At 37.8% G+C, this 20,160-nt stretch overlaps 1 protein-coding gene across 4 annotated transcripts; it reads left to right on the top strand.

The window, feature by feature from the left end:
- Positions 1-875: 875 nt before the first annotated feature.
- Positions 876-20,154, top strand: ppp2r3b (protein phosphatase 2, regulatory subunit B'', beta). 4 transcript variants are annotated; one of them, XM_042001472.1, is made up of 15 exons: positions 901-1,056; positions 1,490-1,842; positions 9,920-10,105; positions 10,464-10,567; positions 11,212-11,314; positions 12,594-12,668; positions 12,784-12,870; positions 13,029-13,185; positions 13,758-13,806; positions 13,889-13,978; positions 14,064-14,239; positions 16,531-16,649; positions 16,747-16,853; positions 17,533-17,574; positions 18,882-19,016. In XM_042001472.1, exons 2-14 carry the CDS (start codon positions 1,501-1,503, stop codon positions 17,549-17,551), a joined length of 1,614 nt encoding a protein of 537 aa, XP_041857406.1. In that variant the 5' UTR covers positions 901-1,056; positions 1,490-1,500; the 3' UTR covers positions 17,552-17,574; positions 18,882-19,016. The 4 variants fall into 4 exon arrangements, with proteins under 4 accessions (XP_041857405.1, XP_041857404.1, XP_041857406.1 ...); XM_042001471.1 differs by lacking the exon at positions 17,533-17,574 and having other exon boundaries at positions 876-962; positions 18,882-20,154; XM_042001470.1 differs by lacking the exon at positions 17,533-17,574 and having other exon boundaries at positions 885-1,056; positions 18,882-20,154.
- Positions 20,155-20,160: the final 6 nt, after the last annotated feature.

The raw sequence follows: 20,160 nt of genomic DNA, 5'->3' as shown, positions 1-20,160 counted from the left end.
GTTAAACCTTTCCAAACTGATGGACAGCAGATATGGTTTCTCTGGCACCATTGCTAATACCTTTCCTCTTTGGAATTGTGTAAACAAACACCTGAATGCTGCAGACAACCAAACTGGCAAAAATGTTGTTTTTATAGAGGCGCTTAGATAAATTATATTAGCAGCATGTGGCCACTACTTACCCTCAGAATTATTTTGGAATCTTTAACTAATTTAGTAGTAATTTTAGTAAGAACAATTTTTTTTTTTTTTTATGTAGTTGTAACTTGACAACTTTGATATGCTTCTTCAGAACCTTGGAGATGAAAATAAACAGTATACTTTCTTTTTCACATACTTCTGAAATGAATATTTGAAAGCCACCTTTTATTCTATACACTAAATATGAAAATGAAAAGCTTTAGATTTTCCATATATTTATATGGACTTTAAACGTACATTTATACAACACAATATTCTACAAGAGAGCGCTTTATAAATTCTTTTACTTAAAGTACACTCTAATTGCCCACACTACATTAAAACGGTATGACTTAAGGCTAGAATTTTAACAAACGTTTTAAACATTTGGATAATAATAATAATAATAATAATAATAATAATAATAATAATAATAATAATAATAATAATACTTACAGACTTTTTTATTCAAATATAAAACTGCTTGCTCGTATCAAACGACATCGAGACATCCTCCTATTACGATGACCACTGGGTTATAATGTGTGAAATAATATTTGCGAACGGGAATTTTAATTCTTTGTTTGTGTTTTGTTGTTGGTGGTTCTGTTGGGGTTGTTATTGAACACGTGTGTGGCCCGGAGACTTCTCCACTCAGGAGAGTCTTCTTAAAAGTCTCGCGATACCATAGTGTGGTTACCAGGGGAACGCGAGCTCAAAAGTTGTCTGCTCTGTTTTATCTCCGATATGAGCGGTGTAGAGTGTTACTTTAGTGCTGCATCGTAAGTCAAACATGTGTACATGAGTCTCTTATGAAGGGAACGTGATGTAATGACATATCAACGTCTTTGGATTTACCGTTTACCCAGTGGAAAGGTTAGTATAAGAGTTAGGCATGTAGCATTAGCTTGCTAAAGCTATCTAGCTAACAGTCGTTTTAGCTAGCGTTAATGCAATTACCGAATGTAGTTATTGGCGGCTCTTTGCTATAAAGTGAGATCGTTTCAAGTGATGTTACTCGTGTAATTGTTGAACTGCATCAGAGTTTAGTCGGGCAATAAAGTTAAAATAACCAATTTTTGCTGGGGTCAGAAGGGTTCACGTTTACTTTCACCGGTGGGCTACAGGATTGATGATTCGCGCTAAAATCCAATAATGTTCGTGTACGTTCAATAACACGTGCACAAAGCACACCCCACATAGCAGGCTATCATCGAACTCTTAATAATATTGTTTTCTATCAAAGATTAATTGCTTTATACAGAAAATATATATTATTGGTGCAATGTTGTCCTTTATTTACATATAGACAGAGAAGTAATGCCGTCACCACAAGTCCTCCAACCGGTTCTTACAAAGAAGGTGGATGAGCTGTTTCTCAACTGGTTGAGTGATCCTGGAACTCAGTCAATACTCAAAGATTATCTTGACCTAATCAAAAGTGGACAGTATATTAAAGACTGTCAGGACAAAAAGTCATTAGGTTTCAATGAGAACAACAATGTGGCATCCCAGAAGAATCTAGTAGAAAAAAAGCCTGCTCCCCTTGGTACCCCCTCTAGCCCCCCAGCAAACAGTACCTTGCCCTCTCGCAGCAGCAGTAACACCAGAGTGACAGGACCCAATGGCAGAATACTACGGCAGTCTGTCAGCACAAAAAAGGTAAATATTCTATTTAAATATTAAGTTTGAATGCTGACATTGAACACAGTTATTTGTAAGCACAGATCCAGCTGATCATAATCCTAAAACATGTGATCTCATGAGAAATATGTTGTATATTTATATTAGATTTAAGAGTTCTTAAGATGTCATGCCTCAGAGGTTGCTTGTAACAACATTTAAAACAAGACTTGACCTGCTGATCTTGTTTCTACCAGGAGCTACCTGTTATACCTATGACGTAAGGGTGTTTTGTATAATCATAGTCAAAGAAGGTCCAGGTTCTGTTTAGTAGCATGTACCAGCAGTGCAATCTAAGTTGCAGGTAATGAGGACATATATAATTGCATTGTTATGTTTGATTAATATAATTTAAGCTTTTAAATCCATGACATACTTTTAAATTTGTTTTGCTGTGTATTAGTGTACTGTACACGTGACCATATGGAATGAAACTGTTATAGATTTTTGAGACCAGTAACAGTGATATAGACTCAGCATAGACTCTCAGAATAATCTGATGGCTTATTATATGGAGTGGTTATTTGATATTTTTAGTTAATCTGCGTTGGCTGTGGATTATTTCATGAAGCATTTAAGCAAATAATGCATACAGACTTATTTGTAAAAATATGTTTGCTAAGTAATTATTTTTAAACGTACAAAAGTAAACGTAGAGAAGACTCTAGACATTTCACTTAAGTAATAAGGTTTGTATATAACTTTTTATATTGTTGTTTTAACAGATGTTTCAAATAATAAATAAAAAAAACAAATGGTATCGACATTTAATGTCAACCATCGTAATTTCTGCTCACTAAAAATGTCCCTGTATTTTAAAAACCTTTTTCAGACGATCACAAACTTTTTCTGATAATATATATATTCAAAAAGTAAAACAACAAGTGATTACACTTGACAGCTCCAAAAGTTTTTGTTTACCGAATGCTTGAGCTTTAATGGTTTGTCAGTTATGACAAGGTCTAAAATCAATGTTAACTATTGTGTTGATGCTGAGGCTTGTGTGCCATATTTCACATCTAGTATGAAGGTGCAGATTACAAATCATAAAAATTAAATGAGTTGTTGAGTTTTTTTCTTAACCCTTTACTTTATGGAGTTAAACTCATCTAAGCCACTCTGACCATTGTTTAAAAGAACATTGGACTTTTATTATTCACACCAACGTATCCTCTGGGATCTTTACTTTCACTGGCTGACCACAAGAGGCTGCTGATAACTCTATAGCATCACTGACATTAACAGGCGATCCACTTTGCCCTGTCATAGAGAAGCCTCCTTGTCTGTAGGCATAGGTAATGCCTGTTTAGTCAAATGCTTTCCACATCTTCGGGCTGCACCTACAAATTACTGAGGTATGAGAGATGGGAGTGTCTGAGCCTAGCCTTTCTTTAGTACTGTGGTTACTCCTTCAGCATTTGTGGTTTATCTGGTTATTTGTGATTGAATTCTCCAAGGGTAAATAAAGTAAATTTAAGTAAAATAAGTAAATTTGCTTTGTACTTTTTCAGTTGTTAAAGACATATACCTTTTGTAAATAGATTTACAAGTAGTTACTGAAGTTCTGACTGGACTACCAAGGCAAAAAAAAAAAAAAATAGATCCAGGATATGAAGAGTGCAAAATAGTAAATACCAGTTAATTGGGTTATCCCATGTATAAATGTTTTACCTAACAAAAACGTTACATGTAAATTGAACAATTTGTCCATCACTGCCTCTCCTCTATTAGTCCCAGGCAAACATGGCTAATTAAAATCAATCAAAGTTGACACAGTAAGGCATTTCAGGTCATTGTACAAACAGATTGATCATTGGCCTTTTGTGGCCTCATGGAAGATAACGGCCTTGCTTCCACATCAGTTTTGCATTTCAAATGTGTTTCTTAATCATATTATTTTGTGTGTTGTTAGTACTTGTTATGGAACAGTATGTCGATTAACAATATGAGTGTATTTTTTTATATTTTTAAATTGGTTTTCCTTTCTTCCCAGTAGCCTTTGCCCTTAATGCATTTTCACCAAAGACTAACAATGAAGCAACTGCTGGACAGTTTGTGTATTCTTCTGTGATGTGTCATGCCATGAGGCCACACTGTGTCACTCAATATTAAAGGGATTGTAAGGTTGTATAAATGTAATACTTCTATTTTAAGATAACAAAATGAATTCCTGCATTACAGATGCATTCTTCAAAGGATTACTCAAAAATTTAATTTATGTCACACTGATGCAGCCTGGAACAGCTGGTCTGCTTTTGACATCAGACACTGATATAGATAGCCTTGGTTCCCTTGTGTTGGCATTAGATACCCAGAACTCTGGCAGTGAGATGAGGTGTGGCAGCACATTCATCCTCTGCCTAATTTATTTGAAACTACGTCTATTAAATGCTGGTCATTGTCAGGATACGTGATCGTAGATTGTTTATCTAAACTACGTACAGTAAATATTAGCTCTCCATGAATGCTTGGCTTTCCTTTCGGCTGTTTAGCTCAACACATAAAATTGCTTCTGTGTTATGAGTGCAGTAGGTCACAATCAAGAACCCAAATATTTGAAAAATGCTGCTGTAAAAATAAGTTTTCTTTAAAGTTTTATATATTTATTTATTTTTCCTGTGTTCTATGTGTTTTGTGCATGTGTTGTAGCCACATGCATTTAGGATAAAATATTTCTTAAGATGTCTTTTATAACATGCTTGACTTGGCCCAGCAACATTCAAGCTATTTGAAGGAGGGTCTGAGGTCACATTATCAGTTGCCTGACCTGTCAGAGAGGACCGCGTGTTAAAAGGAGGAGTCTTAGTCATTTGTGTGTCAAAGAGTGTACTATTGCAAACTTTTGTGTTTGGTTTTTTGTTTGTTTGTTTTTTGTTTTAACCAATAACTTGATCTAGATATTTTTGTAAAACCATTTAAAGAAAACTTATCAAGCAATGTAATATATTGTTTAAATATATACACTCATTGTGTAATAAAGTTTTGTGATTTTTTTTCTTTTAATTAATTGATTTTTTATGACAAAAAAGATGTTTAATATCTTGTAGTAATCAGAGATAAAAATCTATTTAAACATATTAAGATACAATAAAAGAACAGACCAAAGAACTCCCAGACCCCCAATCTTTTAACCAATTAGATTACAAAATTGAAATGTTAAAAACAAATTATGGAGACTTTGTGTACCACAGCTTCTTGCCTACAATCACTATATTAATTGATGCAGATCTTTTGCTCCAGTTGTCACACCATGCAGGCCAGTCAGATTTTTCAGCAGGTATTCCAGAGTTTGACTATGCTTTATTACTTTTATGCAAGCGAGTTGATCTACTTGCATCATATTCTACAATTTGCTCCTCCCTGGAAGCACCATGTTATCCGTGAACCAGGCCTATATTTGGCACAGATTCACATAAAATCCCAAATCCTTGTATCAGATATTGAATTGTGGGGGTTTGAGCTAAAGATTTTCTGGATTTCACAGAAGCCTGAATGCCATGTCAGCTGAAGCTTGAGGAAAATCAACAACTTCAGCCTCAGCAACTTGTCATCTGACTACCATTCAATAACTCCAGATGTTGTGTTTCATAATCTAATCTGTTGCGCAATGAAGTGAACATGACCAGACACATGTTTGTATACATATCAAATTTACTGTAGCAGTTCACAGATTAGGCACATTGTGAGGTCAGATTTCATGTTTTCCTGTTGCTGTGACCCATCAGTCTGTGGACATCTTACTTTTGCAGCTTGTCTAACTGATAGCAACCTGTTGTTTGGACAACATACCTTCTTTGGCTTTAAGATGATTTGGTTTGTGATAATACTTGCTGGAGAATGGCCGCTGTGTCATTTAAAAGTCACACACTTGGTAAAAGTCACACAGGAGACTTGCACTCCGAATCTGTGTGTTGTCACTGCTGTCAGCCCGCCTCTCTGTATATGACGGGGCAGTTTCTTCATAAATAAACAGCACGTTATGGAACAGATTTTGTTTCCTCAGATATAAAATTGGACTGAACAGTACGTGAGAAATTATACTTCATGTGAGCTACTTTTTTTCCCCTGTCTGTTTCACTGGAATTGATGAGCTTGAACAAAAGGCAGCCAGTGTGAAAAGCCTTCATACAAACAGCTTATCAAGCATGTGCAGTGTCCTGTGTGTTGGACAACAGGAACTGGGTTTGAACAGAAACCAGTGGAAAACTGTGGACTCTGAACTTGTCATCTAAAAATACTGTGGGTGTGCTTTTGTTTCTCTTTATAATAACAATCACATTAAAAGATAAAGGTTTATTTATATTATCTTCCAATGTGAACATTACGGTGAATTTCTGATTGATAATAACTACATCAGTTGGCACACAGGGGGTTGGGCTATCCTTGTTTACAGTCTGTGTTGTTAAGGCAACTCCAGTTCTGTCAAATCAAAGCATTTATAGAGAATTGATGTAATTGCCTTCATTTCAGGCAACAACCGGAAGTGGATGTTTGCTTGAGGACTAAAGATACACTCTTCTTTCCCCAGATCTAGTTTCTTGGATTGCCCAAATGGTGTTTGGTGATGCTTTTAATAGGCACAAACTGGTTCAGTAATCATTCTTTGAATTTGACATGTCTCCCCCCCCCCCTACTCTATTGCCCATCAACTATAATAAGACATGGAATGGGTGGCAGCCCAAGCTTGCGAAGAGAAGGCAAAACAAAGACCACCATAGGGTTGGATGCAAAATAGTTTAAAGTATGTATTTTAACCCACATGGTTAAAATACATACAGTTAGCCAGTGGCCTGACATACTCTCTTATCTAGTCATACTGGGCAAATTCTATTTATCTCTGCTTTATGAGTTTATTGTGTTATTATTTGTGATTTTGGGCAGACTTACAAACAGATTTAGGCTGTTTCAGTTATTTGCAACATTCTTTAAATAGTGTGAGAGGTTGTTTTTTTTCTCCTCATATTTCTCATTGGGGCTTATATTGCTTGTCCACTGTTCAAGACTTAAGCCACAAGCAAATATTCTCCCAAGTATTGTGTTATGTGGAAGCTTTTTATAAAGAAATGCCAGTGAATATGAGCATTGTATCTGTGTGGTAGTGGGATACATCCTACAGTTGAACTCCAGCTGCCGCAAGCAGCAACAACAGGTCCTTCTCTTTACATAACCTTCCATGAGCACTGAGGAATGCAAACTGGAAAGGGCAGATCCACCTCTCACACCCCTCCCATCCCACACTGACAGCAAGCAAGTCCCACACACATGCACTCAGTCACTCCTTATCTCCCCAGCAGCTTTGAAGCAAGGGCTGCTTGACCCTTCAGCCATGTGTGTGTATGTGCATGTTAGGTAGAGACTGGGACAGAGCAGCAAGCAAAACTGAGATTGTGTGACCAGATCTGGAATGGGAGGGAGAGTCACAGTAGCAGCTGCTCCCTTGCATTAAGACTCTCTCTCTCTGACAGAGGACAATCAGGGACATACTCACAGAGGACCACTGACTTTTACTTACAGTGCCAACTACAAGTGATTTGTACATTGACGAGGATATCGCTGGACTCCGGTGTTGTTTTTGTGTATATGAGTGTCTCATCCTGTCTGGAGTAAGGATGAGGATGAGGGAGCTGTCTCTGCGTCAGGATCCTGACCTGAGGAAGGAACTGGCACTCCTGGCACGTGGTTGTGACTTTGTTCTTCCTTCTCGGTTCAAGAAGAGGCTCAGAGCCTTCCAACAAGGACAGGCAGGTGTTTGAATGAGTGTTCCTTTTACCACACAGGCTTCACTGGCCCATCTGCCAGAGGAAATGCTTTTAAAGTTGGATTTGTATGCTTCATGTCTTTGGGCAAAGATTAAAGATTGCATAGTTGTACACCTATTGTTAAAACAAGGATAAATCAGATGTTATTTCACTTTCTGTAGGCAAATCTAAAAGTTTAATTGAGGATCTTAAAGCTGTTGTATCTGAAATATGACTCTTGCGTATTTGGTTTTACTTGTGTTCACAACATGCTTCAGCGATGCTGTGATACTATGGTGGTCTTCTAGTAAGTAGATGTAAGCTCTTTTTACTGGATGATGTTTGTACTTGTCTGCTACATTGCATTCAGCTGCCATGCTGTCCTTTTTAAGACCACATCATTGTGAATGTGCAAAATGTCATGTGGCTTAGCAGTTGTGCTGAAGAGCTCTGCAAGCATGAAGTGAGAGAGGGGACAGTGCAAGGCAACAGGAGATGTTTATGTCCTTTTATAGCCATGACTGATACCAACACAGAGCACCGGAGAGCAGAGGATCAGCAGTATTTATCATTAATCAGGATAAAATGAGGAGGTTACAACTGGCAGATTTCAGCAAAGCATCTTCAGTCAAAGTTAAAACAGATCAACTTTGACCCCCATGTTTGTCAGGCTGTTTAATTTCAGTTGTTATTTGTTGTTGTTGTTTTGTTTTTGTGTTTTTGGTTTTGTTTTTTTTGTAATTGTTGAAAGTTTTCTTGACGCTAGTGTGATATTATATGTAGGTTTGGTCACGTTGACAATAAGCTGAATGTTCTCGACCGTAATAAACCCTAAGATCATATTGTTTTGTCTTAGCAGGAAACCGTGTTGCTGAGTTTATGTCATCATTTAAAGCCACAAAGAATGATTCAGTTAGCAAATTCTTGATCTGTTTAAATGGTCTTTGAATATGAGTGCAAAGCATGTTCAGCTCAAGTTGTTTTTAGTAACTAGCTGAATAGTGCTGGAACATATTTGGCTCCAAGTGCATTCTGGCTTTTCATTGTAAGCCTGAAAATATCTGCACAGCTTTGTGTTCTCTACTGCATTATGTACAGCAAATAACAGATTTTTACATTAAATATCCTCTCTTTGTTCTAAAGTTTTATAAACACAACATACTTTACCAAATCACCATTCAAGTAACCTAAAGATGATGTCTGTGCTGTCAGTTTAACTGTACTTAGATGTACAAAGGTCTTCCACTGAGAGTGGCAGAATGTATTCAGTGTTTTTCTCACATAATATTGGGCATATTTAGGTTAATAAGTTGACTACCTTCAGATCTATGTATGTTGGGATAAAGACCATATTCCAATTAAATGGCCAGGTCAAGCTATAACCATATGGGCCATGTATAACTGTAATCAGGTAGGCTGTTTAAACAGCATCCTGCATAATAATACATTATGTGTGCCACAGCTTAGAGCTTCTTTAGGTTAAATTAGTTATGTGAGAATTTCATTTCGTCCATGCCATTTCTAGAACTTTGATATCTTTTTATTTGGGTCAACTTAGCTAAAGGCTTAAAATATATGCTATGTCAAGGCTAACTTATTGTGTATATTAGGTGACTGTGTCATCCATTTTGAGATAATTGGAGTTTTAAATCTGAATAAGTTAACTAATAAAAGGCCGTAGATCAAATGGATTTACATCAGTAACTAGAATTGTGTGGGTTATAGTATATTTTGGTGTCTAGAACTGCCACACTGTACAAGTATATCACAGATGGTGTTGTTTATTACATGTAAAAATCATAGTAAGCTACTGTAACAGTCAGACATAAGTTTATTCATTGTCCAAAAACAACACATATAACTGGTTAGTGCATTAGATTTTTGCCAGTCTTTTATAATAATCTATTCTGCCTCCGATTGAAAGCTCTTGTAATAATAAACTGCTAATTAGGGACAAAAGCTGCAAACATAGTTTTACCAATTGTGGTTTGAATTTCTAACATTTCTACTTGCATTAAAGAAAGTTGTCACATTCATTTAAAACCTATTACAGAATTACTGTCAGATGGGAATGTCAGTCACAGGAGTATCAATTACAGATAAATGGATAATGGTTACGAGTGCTGAGTAGTCACAACTCTTCCCTGATGAGCCTTTGGGCTGCTCAGAGATATGGTTACACGAGTGCCAGCAGCAATGTAGAGTTTGTGTTAAGGCAAGCCTCAGTGCATGTTGGAACACTTGAGCTGAGGGGTGTTTGCATTTGCTAGCATCAGTAGCTAACTGTTTGTGTGTGTGTATGTGTGTGTGTGTCTCAGGCCCAGGTGAGGACGGAGGAGGCAGCCACCACCGCACTGAGTGAAAGCATTCCCAAGTTTTACTTCCCACAGGGCCGGCCCCAAGCCAACCTCAACATCGACAGCCTCATTTCCAAAATTGAGAAAATATTTTCCCAATTCCCAAATGAAAGGGCTACCATTGAGGACATGGGGCCAGTTGCCAAGGTGAGAATTTGACTTGTAGCATGGCGGCCCAGCCGCCACCCAGTAAATTATTTTCATTTGTGCCATTTAGCGCCTGACTTTACGAATGTTTGCTAATTTTTAAATTTATTTATTTTAAATTATTTATTTTTAAAACCACACATAAAATATTACTTCCGTGTAGGTGAGGAATGTGATCAGTTGCCCAAGGGGCAGATATGAGCAATGACAGCTAGATTAACTTAAATTATATAACACTGCTTTACCATCCCACACAAGTTGAGATAATAGACAGACATGTACTTATGAAGTATATGGTGTTCTTTAAAAAAACATTTTCTTTTGTATTTTCTATACCCCGTTTGTTCTGTCTCCTTAGGCCTGTGAGTGTCCCTACTACTGGAAAGTACCATTGTTCTGCTTAGCTGGAGGCGATAGGACGGGTTTCGTGTCCGTTCATAAGTTTGTGGCCATGTGGAGAAAGTAAGACAATGGCTGCTGTTATTCTCACTAGACCCATGGTACATTCACTCACAGTCAAACAGCTCATGCACTCCCCTCTGAACAATGATGACCACTCGCTGGGGAACATAGACACTGAATGGAGCTCTCTTCTATAATGACATTTTCTTTTTTTTTCCAATCAGAAATGATTGCCTTCAAAAACAATCACAAGGGAAAGTCACTGTGCATATAAAGTATAGTACATAAATGAAAACATCCATTCAGTGTCTTTCTGTATGAAACTAAAGGAAATGCCAATGGGCATTTATAATGAAGACTGTGTGCTGAATGCTATTGCATGCAATAGGCATGCTCTTGTATTAATGAGTGAGCCTCCAGAGAACTGCAGAGACCTGGCCTTTGACAAGAACCCATGACTGAGCCATTCTTAGAAGAGAGGCCACAACAGACACTTGCGTTATTTTTGCATCACTGCCGTAACACTCTATGCCTATAATCATCCAACACCGATTCAGAATCACTTTTCTGAATGTATTATATCTACACTTGCAGTTTTTAGTGGAACAATTTAAAACTTGAAAGAATAATAAAAAGGGTATAAAAACGTGAGGGCCAAAGCGGCAGCAAACTTGCAACCATCTGTTCTCTCTTTTCTCGTCCAGAACTCTGCAGACCTGTCACGATGATGCTTCTAAATTTGTGCACCTCTTGGCCAAGCCTGGCTGTAATTACCTGGAACAAGACGACTTTATTCCATTCCTGCAGGTACCGGCTGCAGCACACCCAGGGAGAGGGTTGGCTGTGTGGGATGGCAAAATTGCACAGGCTTGGGTGGTGTGAATTGGGCTTAATTTTTGGACTTCTCTGATTAGGTTGCACTTTTTCATGTGGCGAAAGACTAATTTTAGGGACAGTACTGTAAGTAAGTGTTATAGTGGAGGGGGGGATTCCCCTGAAACGGTGTTCAAGCTGAGTAATTGATAACCAAGGGGAAATGCGTTAAAACATCATAGGACAAAAATAGTCCCAGAAACACAGACATTGTGGTGTTTTTAATTTTGTAAATAGAATTTTGATTGTTTAGAAATGTGTACAATGTGGACCTGCTGTGGTGGCAGTTTGTATTCTCATTCCAGCTGACAAGCTGTTTCTGTGCCACACTGGGCCTGCCGTACACCTGATTCATTTTAATGCTGGCAGCCACTTCCAGTATGAGCTGAAAACCCGTTAGCATACCAGCAGAGATGCCTTGTGGCACACGCTGTTTAATTTGTGTGGCTCCACTCAGCGAATCGCCTTTGACTGTTTTGATAAATGAAAGGCGGATTGCAGTGGAGTAGATTTGACTGTCCCTGCCTGTTTCCTGTGCCCGGTGATTTATGTGTTTCTCTATGATTTAATTTCTCACAGTAAGAGTCAAAGAGGCACGACGGCTGCCCTGAAAATAAGGCCTTTTAATTTCATTGCCGCCTTCGCATTTATGTCAACAATTTCTTCCCACTGTAGAAAGCAAGGGAGCAGAATAAAGGAAGGCCATTGGGGACTTTCATAGCTGCAGTTCATTTAAATGCAGCACGCTTCCCTTGACTTTATAGAATAAGGAAGGAGACACGTTTAACAGAAATCACTAATAGACATTTTGTGTGTTTGTGTGCGTGTCCTTATTTGCTGTTAAAGCACATAGTTCTTTCCAAACTAGTTGATCCTGTGTTTTGTGAAATTCAGACACCACTCTCCCAGTAAAGCCTGGAGCATTTTCCCTCGATTTATAGAGCATATGGGGTGACAATACAATGTGCAATAGACGGATACCAGTGACTTCTAATGTTTCAATTAGTGCAGATTTATATTCCCACACTGACACTGCTATCTCCCAGAACATAAAGACTAATGTAGACTGCCATTTAGCTTGTCTCTAAAAGTAACTGAAGAATTGAGCTGAAAAAATCTGTTAGAGTCGTAGACATAAAACATCATAGAGCTGGGTTGATTGTTCCTTTTGATGTGAAGTTAAAGACAAAGTGATCTGATTTTATGTTTTCAGGATGTGGTGAACTCACATGCAGGCCTGGCCTTTCTGAAAGAGGCTCCGGACTTTCACTCACGATACATCACCACGGTATAATCATAACACACACAAGCACTTTAGAAGCAGTAAAGCATTCTAATACTGCTCATTAAGATTAGCCTTTTTATTTTACTCTTCAAGATATCTTTTGAATTTTTTTTCTTAGGTGATTCAGAGGATATTTTACAACGTGAACAGGTCGTGGACTGGGAAAATAACATGTTATGAGCTCAGGAAAAGTAACTTTCTTCAGGTAAATCTTTTCATCTGTGTGCGTTATAAAAACAAAGATGCTTACATGTATGCTTTGCTAGTCTCTGTTTATATAAAACTTCTGTCATCAGATGCAGATGGCCTGTTTGGATATTATTATTATTAACAAACTTCATTAACTTTCTTCCTGCTGGGCAGAATGTGGCGTTGCTGGAGCAGGAGGAAGACGTGAACCAGCTGACAGATTACTTCTCCTATGAACATTTCTACGTTATCTACTGCAAGTTCTGGGAACTGGACACCGACCATGACCTCTACATAGACCAGAAGGATCTGGCACGGCATAATGACCAAGGTGCACAAATACACAACGCGCTGGCATCAAACGGAATTTGTCCGCTTATTTGATTTATTTAAGCATGATGTCAAATCAACACAGTGTTGATACATGCAAAAGACGCAGGACAAATGAACGTCTTCTCTCATGGTGTCCAGACACTTGACAGCATAATCGGTTGACTGAAGCTGCGTGTAACAAGAAAATTTGTAAATGTTATCTGGACCAGGTTGGCTCCTCACATATGGCCAGGAAAAAGATTAGTTTCTGACACTGCCCTCCCCTCACTCCACGCCACATGTTTTTGGTTGATAGTTTGTGAGTGAGGGAGGTGAAATAAGACGCAAGATCAATAAGAAAGCAGCATATACACTCAGCTCCAATGACGCCATGTCTGGAACAGTTTCTACCACTGCATCCTCAAAAGGATGACTGGAAGATTTATGGCATTGTAAAGATCTTTTCTTTTAAAAGGAAAAAATAAAAAGCGGGTCTTTACTGTCTCAAAATGGATTGCATGTGTTGTGAAAAAGTTGTGCTGCGTTATGGAGAGCAGGATTGTAAGATGCCTCTTTGCTTTGTATTTCCAGCCATCTCACAGAAAATGATTGAGAGAATATTCTCAGGAACAGTAACACGGTATGTTTAAATTTTCACTTCAAAGGAAGAGTGTAATCTCAACAACCAGCTTTAATTCTGGTTCTGTGTTTTATTCCATCAGGGACAGGCGAGTGTATAAGGAGGGAAGGCTGAGTTATGCTGACTTTGTCTGGTTCCTCATCTCTGAGGAAGACAAGAAGACTGACACCAGGTATCTTAACATGAACCCACACTGATACTATTTTCATCTTCTATACAGTTTTAAAGTGTTTGCTAAACTCTTTCTCTGTGTCCAGTATAGAGTACTGGTTCCGCTGTATGGACCTGAATGGGGATGGGGTGCTTAGCATGTACGAGCTGGAGTACTTCTACGACGAGCAATGTCAGAAACTGGAGGCCATGGCCATCGAGCCCCTTCCCTTCGAGGACTGCCTCTGCCAAATGCTCGACCTCGTCAAACCTGAGGTGGAAGGTCAGACCTGTTTCACATTTCTACACACAGTACAGAGCCTGGCAGTTTCCAGTTTGTCCACAGTTTCAGTGGAAGACGCTCAGACACATTTTCAGGCCAGACCATTGATCATTAGCTGAGGGAACAGTTATAGATGAGAGGACTGACTGGGCTGCCTGTGGCCAGCTGCTGGTGTCGTCCATACTGTCAACAGATTCTGACACTTAACTCTTACACTGTGTTATTTAGGAGACACCCGTTCACAGTGGGGGTATGCAAGTTTAGTATTGATGGCCACAGCAAAAATGTGACCTTAAGTCAGCCTGATCAAGTGCTGTATGAGGGGAGCTATGTAATGTAACATGTAATCTGAGATGTTGAAACTTCTCTACGTGGTTGTTTTCCCTAACAGAAATGCAGTTTTAACAGGTTAAAAGGACTGTTAAGTTTTAAGTTAATAATATTGTGGGTGGCACAAGAATTACAGATTTTACATTTGATAAACTTGAAGGTTTTTTGTGGATTCAGAGAATATCTAAGCTTAAATCTAATGCTAATCTAATCCTATGCTTAAATCTAATGTGATACAATCATGGTGTTTTAGTAGACAATTATTTTTCAGAGTTTCAGTTAGTAGTTTTTTCTCTTATGTACTGTATTAGAAGCCTACTTTTTATTATAATTAAACAAAAAGTTAGGAATATTCAACTTTTGGTTGAAATTTGCAGAAAGTGTAAAAAGTTCATGCTACACTGTTATTATATAATTATTGTTGGGTATTTAAGTAGAATCGTACAATTGCAACGCTACAAACAATTTATTTAAACTAAAGCTAACAACAGTGGTTGGTAATACCACAGCATCTAAATGTCAACTTGTCATGTGTTAGGTGTTTTCTTGGTCTTATGATGTCAAAAGATGAACAGTGTGAAGATGAGGACTGTTTAATTACAAGCTGTTCTTGAACCAGAACATGTAGTGGTCCATTCGTGGTTCAGACACCTTTTTTTTTAACCATTAATCACTTTGTGCTGTAAGGTCATCTGTAAATGTTATAGTACATTTAAGTACATTCTGACATCATACAAATATCCCTAACTTTTTGTAAGTAGTGTATATCTATGTAACAAAATTTACACCTGCCAGAATCATATGATACCATGTCCACAGTACAGTGCTCAAAAATCTGATACCGTTTAAAAGACATCTCCATCAGCCAGTTCTGCATGAAGTGGTGGAAAACAATGAGGAAATATCACGTTTGTGCAACTATGATCATGTTTATCTCAGATCATTGTGATTAAATGGTTAATTATTCATAATTACAGCCTGATGACAATGTCAAGAACGGAGTAGTTTTTTTCCCCTAGTTAAAATCTCCGTGAACAGAGGAAAAGATTATTCCTATTCCTGCAAAGATTGCTATTCCTGCTAGGATTGCATCCCAGCTGACCATTCTATGTGTTGCAAAACAATTTGGATCTGGTGGATTTAGTTATTTTTTCTGGTTCTGTACTTCTGAGCACACTGATGTCTTTTTCAAAGTGAAATCTGTGCTGCCTTTCTACAACCTACAGGCAGGCAGGGTCAGAAAATGTTTAAAATTTACCACTTATTTTAACTTGCATCACGTTTTCAGACAGGTTGTCTACAGTTACCAGAATTCTGATTAACACAAATTAGCTAAAACATGAAAGCCACCTGCCTAGAAGTGTGTAGTCCCCCCGATTGCAGTCAAAACAATAATGATCCATCAGAGCGCAAACTCAGGACTTGTATGGGTGTTCTGTCCCATCTTGTACCACAGAAAAAATTATCCTCATGAACACCAGGACTCGATGTTCCCCAACACAGCATTTAATTGTAGTAAGATGAGAGTTGCTTGCTTCACCCATCAGCGGTTTTAATGTTTTGGCTAATGATGTAACTCTGAAACAGTCCATTCACTGATTAACAACTAAAATATTTTTCATTTGAATAGATTTTCAAATCTTCTTTTTGCAAATAAATCAACAGAGAAATTTATTATTTTTGCAAACCCAAAAATGGAATCATGCTTATTTGAAAAACACTGTTAATCTAAAATTGTCTTCATTTACCTGACTGCATAAATCAGATTAATAAAACTAAAAGAAATATAATACATTATTTATTTTAGTTTTACTGATCTGACTCTTAAACACTTTAAGCAAGTTTTAGAACATACCTTAAGTGAATCTTTTTTAGATATATATATATATATATATATATATATATATATATATATATATATATATATATATTTTTTTTTTTTTTTTTTTTATCCCATGCAGGTAAAATCACCCTACGGGACCTCAAGAGGTGCAAGTTGTCCCACATTTTCTTTGACACTTTCTTCAACATTGAGAAGTACTTGGACCACGAGCAGAGGGACCCTTTCTCTGTTATAAGGGTAAAATTCTGATTGGATGACTTTACATAGGAATTATTACCACATTCGTTTCGCCATCAGAAGTTAAGCAGATTGTGTCACTTGTCATGTTTTTAAGGAGGCGGAGACGGACGGCCAGGAGGTCTCAGACTGGGAGAAATATGCTGCAGAGGAGTATGATATACTGGTGGCTGAGGAGGCTGCCAATGATCAGTGTAACGATGTGTAAGTATGATGTTACTCATGGGTCTGTCAGACATGGCTGCATCTACCGTCCCAGTCCCAAACAATTTTTTTAACTATATTTTCATTTTTTTCCACTTCATTTTATCCTTAGTCCTTAATCCGTTTATCCTTTATGTTATATAGTTTGTACATTACATTTTTATCATTGTTAAAAACTGTTATCTCACAACATAATGAGGACTTTGTACTAATTAATCTTTGAGAGTCAAGATTCTCGTCTCTGACTGACTTAAAGCACCTATTGTTCAGTTATTTTGCAGTTATTCACACATTTTGTTGCATTCATGTCTGCAATGTTCAACTTTTTATAGCAATTCAGTTTCTCTGCATAAATAAGGGCCCTAATTATTATGTAGAGTTATGTTTATTTGTGCTTTAGAGCCAACATAAGATGATTATTATATGAGGAAATATGCAAAAACATATTTAAAAGATTTGACTGGTGGTTTAGTGCAAAGTTTATGTATTAATAGATTACAGTGTTGAAGTAGTACAGCTGAAGTCAAGTTGATTTTAATGATCTGACAAAGTGGACAGTGTACGTAGCAGAGTGACAGAGCTCGATGTCCCGTTGGTGTGAGGATAATGTGCAGCAGCAGAGCCCTCTGAGTCAGTGATGAATGAGGCTGTTGACAGGCGTGTTGTGTGGCGGTTTTAGGAACACCACCGACTTCTAAAGACAGCCCGCTACACAGAGCAGGTAAGATATGCAGCATACCAGCAGGAACAAGCGTTCTCCTACTTCTTCTCCTCTACTTTGGGCAAGTCTAGTCCTAAACCCACTCCCCTCCACCAATCTGAAGACATTGTTGACAGAAAGTGGTCGTTTGTCAGCCAGCATAATGTCATGTCTGTGTGGTCGTGTCTTGGAGCTGGGAGTCTGTTTTTGAATCAGACAGCTTCTGTTTTTATCCTTCCGTTTTCATACAAAAAAAAAGAAGATTTAAAAAAATATATACATATATATATATATATAAATAACTCTTACTCCTGCCCAGTATTTGTTCATGCCTTTGTGTGGTGCTCCTGTCTCTTTTCCTGTCAAACTGGCTCATTAAAAATCTGTTTAAAGAAGCAGTTCAACTTGTTGGGAATTGTGGTCATTTGCTGTCTTGCCAAGAATTAGATGAGAGGATTGAAATCCTTCAATTCTGCTGTTAGCATCACTTTTAAAGCCGATTTATTAACACCACGTGGCTTCTCTATTTAGTAACGGCATAAAAATGTTGATTTCTTGACCTCGTCTTCTCAGTACTGTTGAGTTGCCAAAAGACATTTTCTGTATCAATTTGGCTTAAAATTGTTACTAGCTGGATTTTGTTATTGCTAACAGTTTTTTCCCTTTTCTACATTTTGGCAAGGCAGTGCCAGGTGGCTCCATTGGTTAGGTTGGAACCCCATGTTTGTACAGGATGTTTGAATCCTGGCATGTGGCCCTCTGCTGCATGTCATCCCCCCTTTTCTCTCTGGCCCCTTCCCTGTCAAGCTACTTCAAAACCTGTCCCACAAAAAAGAAAAAGACAGTTTTGGCAAGAAGGCAAATGTGTGTTTTCCAGCTGTCTTTGTTGCATGGTTATTCTGGTGCACATTCACCACTGTATTACTCCTGACTGTTGTCAGAAATGTGCTCACCAGACCATTAAAAATGCATTTTGCTTTGGGTTTTAGGAATATCAACATATCCTGGTGTACAACATGAATTCTTCTTGTAATCATTCTTCTTGTTCGTGCTGTTGCAAAATCCCTCCATCACTCCTCCAGAGGAAGAAATGGGGGACAGAAGCCACAGCCCTCATCTGGAATAAATATGTTTTCCAAAGTTCCTGTCTTTCTAACAAATTTTTTTCTGACCATTAAACACTTAAAAATATATTTTTGGGTGTAAAAGAAGTTATTTTAATGAGAAGTACTTTGTGGCCAAAAAAGAAAAAAAGACCAGTGATTTCTGAGATTGAATATATCTATTTTACTAATACTAATGAATCTGTTCTCCATGTGTCTGTTTAGGTATGATAATCCTCTGAGCCCTTTAGGGCAGCACATCTCCAGTGAGCTGGGTCTGACAAAGAGACACTTCTTTGAGATCCCCACTCCTCACTGCAACCTGAACCTGGACGACTACGAATATGAAGACGACTTTGAATGATGCCTGACGCTGTGGCGCTTTCTCACGAGCAGCTTCTCCTCTCAGACACAGAAATCAACACATGCAGCTGTGTTCGTGGCTGAAACACATCATGCAAAGATCAAGAGATTCGGGTCGGCTCCCATCCTGTGCAGCGGGACACACTTCACCAAACAGAGTAATCACAAAAGCAGCAAAACGCTGTGATTTTCTGTGAACAGCTGGAGAAAAAAGCATGAAGCATCAAGTCATTCTTCCACACTCAACCAGATGTTTTATGATTTTCACCTGTCACTCTTTAGGCTTCACCACAGCTGGATTCATGTCACAGGCAGCGTGTTTTAGACCTTTGATCCCTCCTTACATGTTAACAAGCTGTTTTCTGCATGTTATCTTTTCTATCAATAATGTTCAGGGAGAATTTCGTTTCATCCGAACATCGGTATTGTGTAATCACGTTCACACGAGCCAAATCGCATTAGTTACACACTGGAGCTTCCTGAACTGTTGGACAGAAACCATGATTTAATTCGGGGATCAAACTTGTTGGCTAATGTTACATTCCAGTGATCATATCGAAGAGGTTTTCTATGAGACTGTAAATTTATAAATGGTTTGTTGAGAAGTCAGAGGTTGCTGTAAATGCCAAACAAGCCACCATCAAAGCCTTCTGTACACACACAACCCAGCTCAGATGGCCACACACAGCGTGTATTGTACAGGTCTGTTTATTATGACTCGTGTATGTGTGGAATGGGGTTATAAATTACTAGACAAATTTATAAATTCCTGTACATATTTATTTTGAGTTTGCTGTGTTGTAAATGAGTTGGGTGTTTTAGACATTTTTTTGTTACAAAGTACTTTATTGAATTAACTATTGACAGGATAAAAAAAAAGTTTTGTTTTTCTTTAAATTAATAAAGCTTTGTTTAATGGAAAAGTAAATTAAACAGTGCAGTTTAATGTACATGTGATAAATGCTGGTTTTCAGAACATATGAAGCAATTTTTGTTTTCCACTTGTAATTTATTTTGCTGTTCACATACAGTGAGATGCTTTTTGAATTTTTGAAATGATAAATGATGTATTCATGGTTTTTAAGTGGAACAAGGTCTGATTGTATTTATAGAAAGTAAATGGTAAAAGCTTTCAGACTGG

This window comes from Melanotaenia boesemani, chromosome 12, assembly GCF_017639745.1.
Source record: "Melanotaenia boesemani isolate fMelBoe1 chromosome 12, fMelBoe1.pri, whole genome shotgun sequence".
NCBI lineage: Eukaryota > Metazoa > Chordata > Actinopteri > Atheriniformes > Melanotaeniidae > Melanotaenia > Melanotaenia boesemani.
The sequence above is the reverse complement of the archived record's forward strand: the minus strand, read 5'-3'. Positions and strand labels throughout refer to the sequence as shown.

Bases quoted from the DNA above. Each gene is read 5' to 3' on its own strand.
- ppp2r3b (XM_042001471.1), top strand. From the start codon at position 1,501: ATGCCGTCACCACAAGTCCTCCAACCGGTTCTTACAAAGAAGGTGGAT. The intron at 12,669-12,783 runs GTATAATCATAA...TTTTTTTCTTAG, and splicing joins ACTCACGATACATCACCACG to GTGATTCAGAGGATATTTTA. The intron at 16,854-18,881 runs GTAAGTATGATG...GTGTCTGTTTAG, and splicing joins AATGATCAGTGTAACGATGT to GTATGATAATCCTCTGAGCC.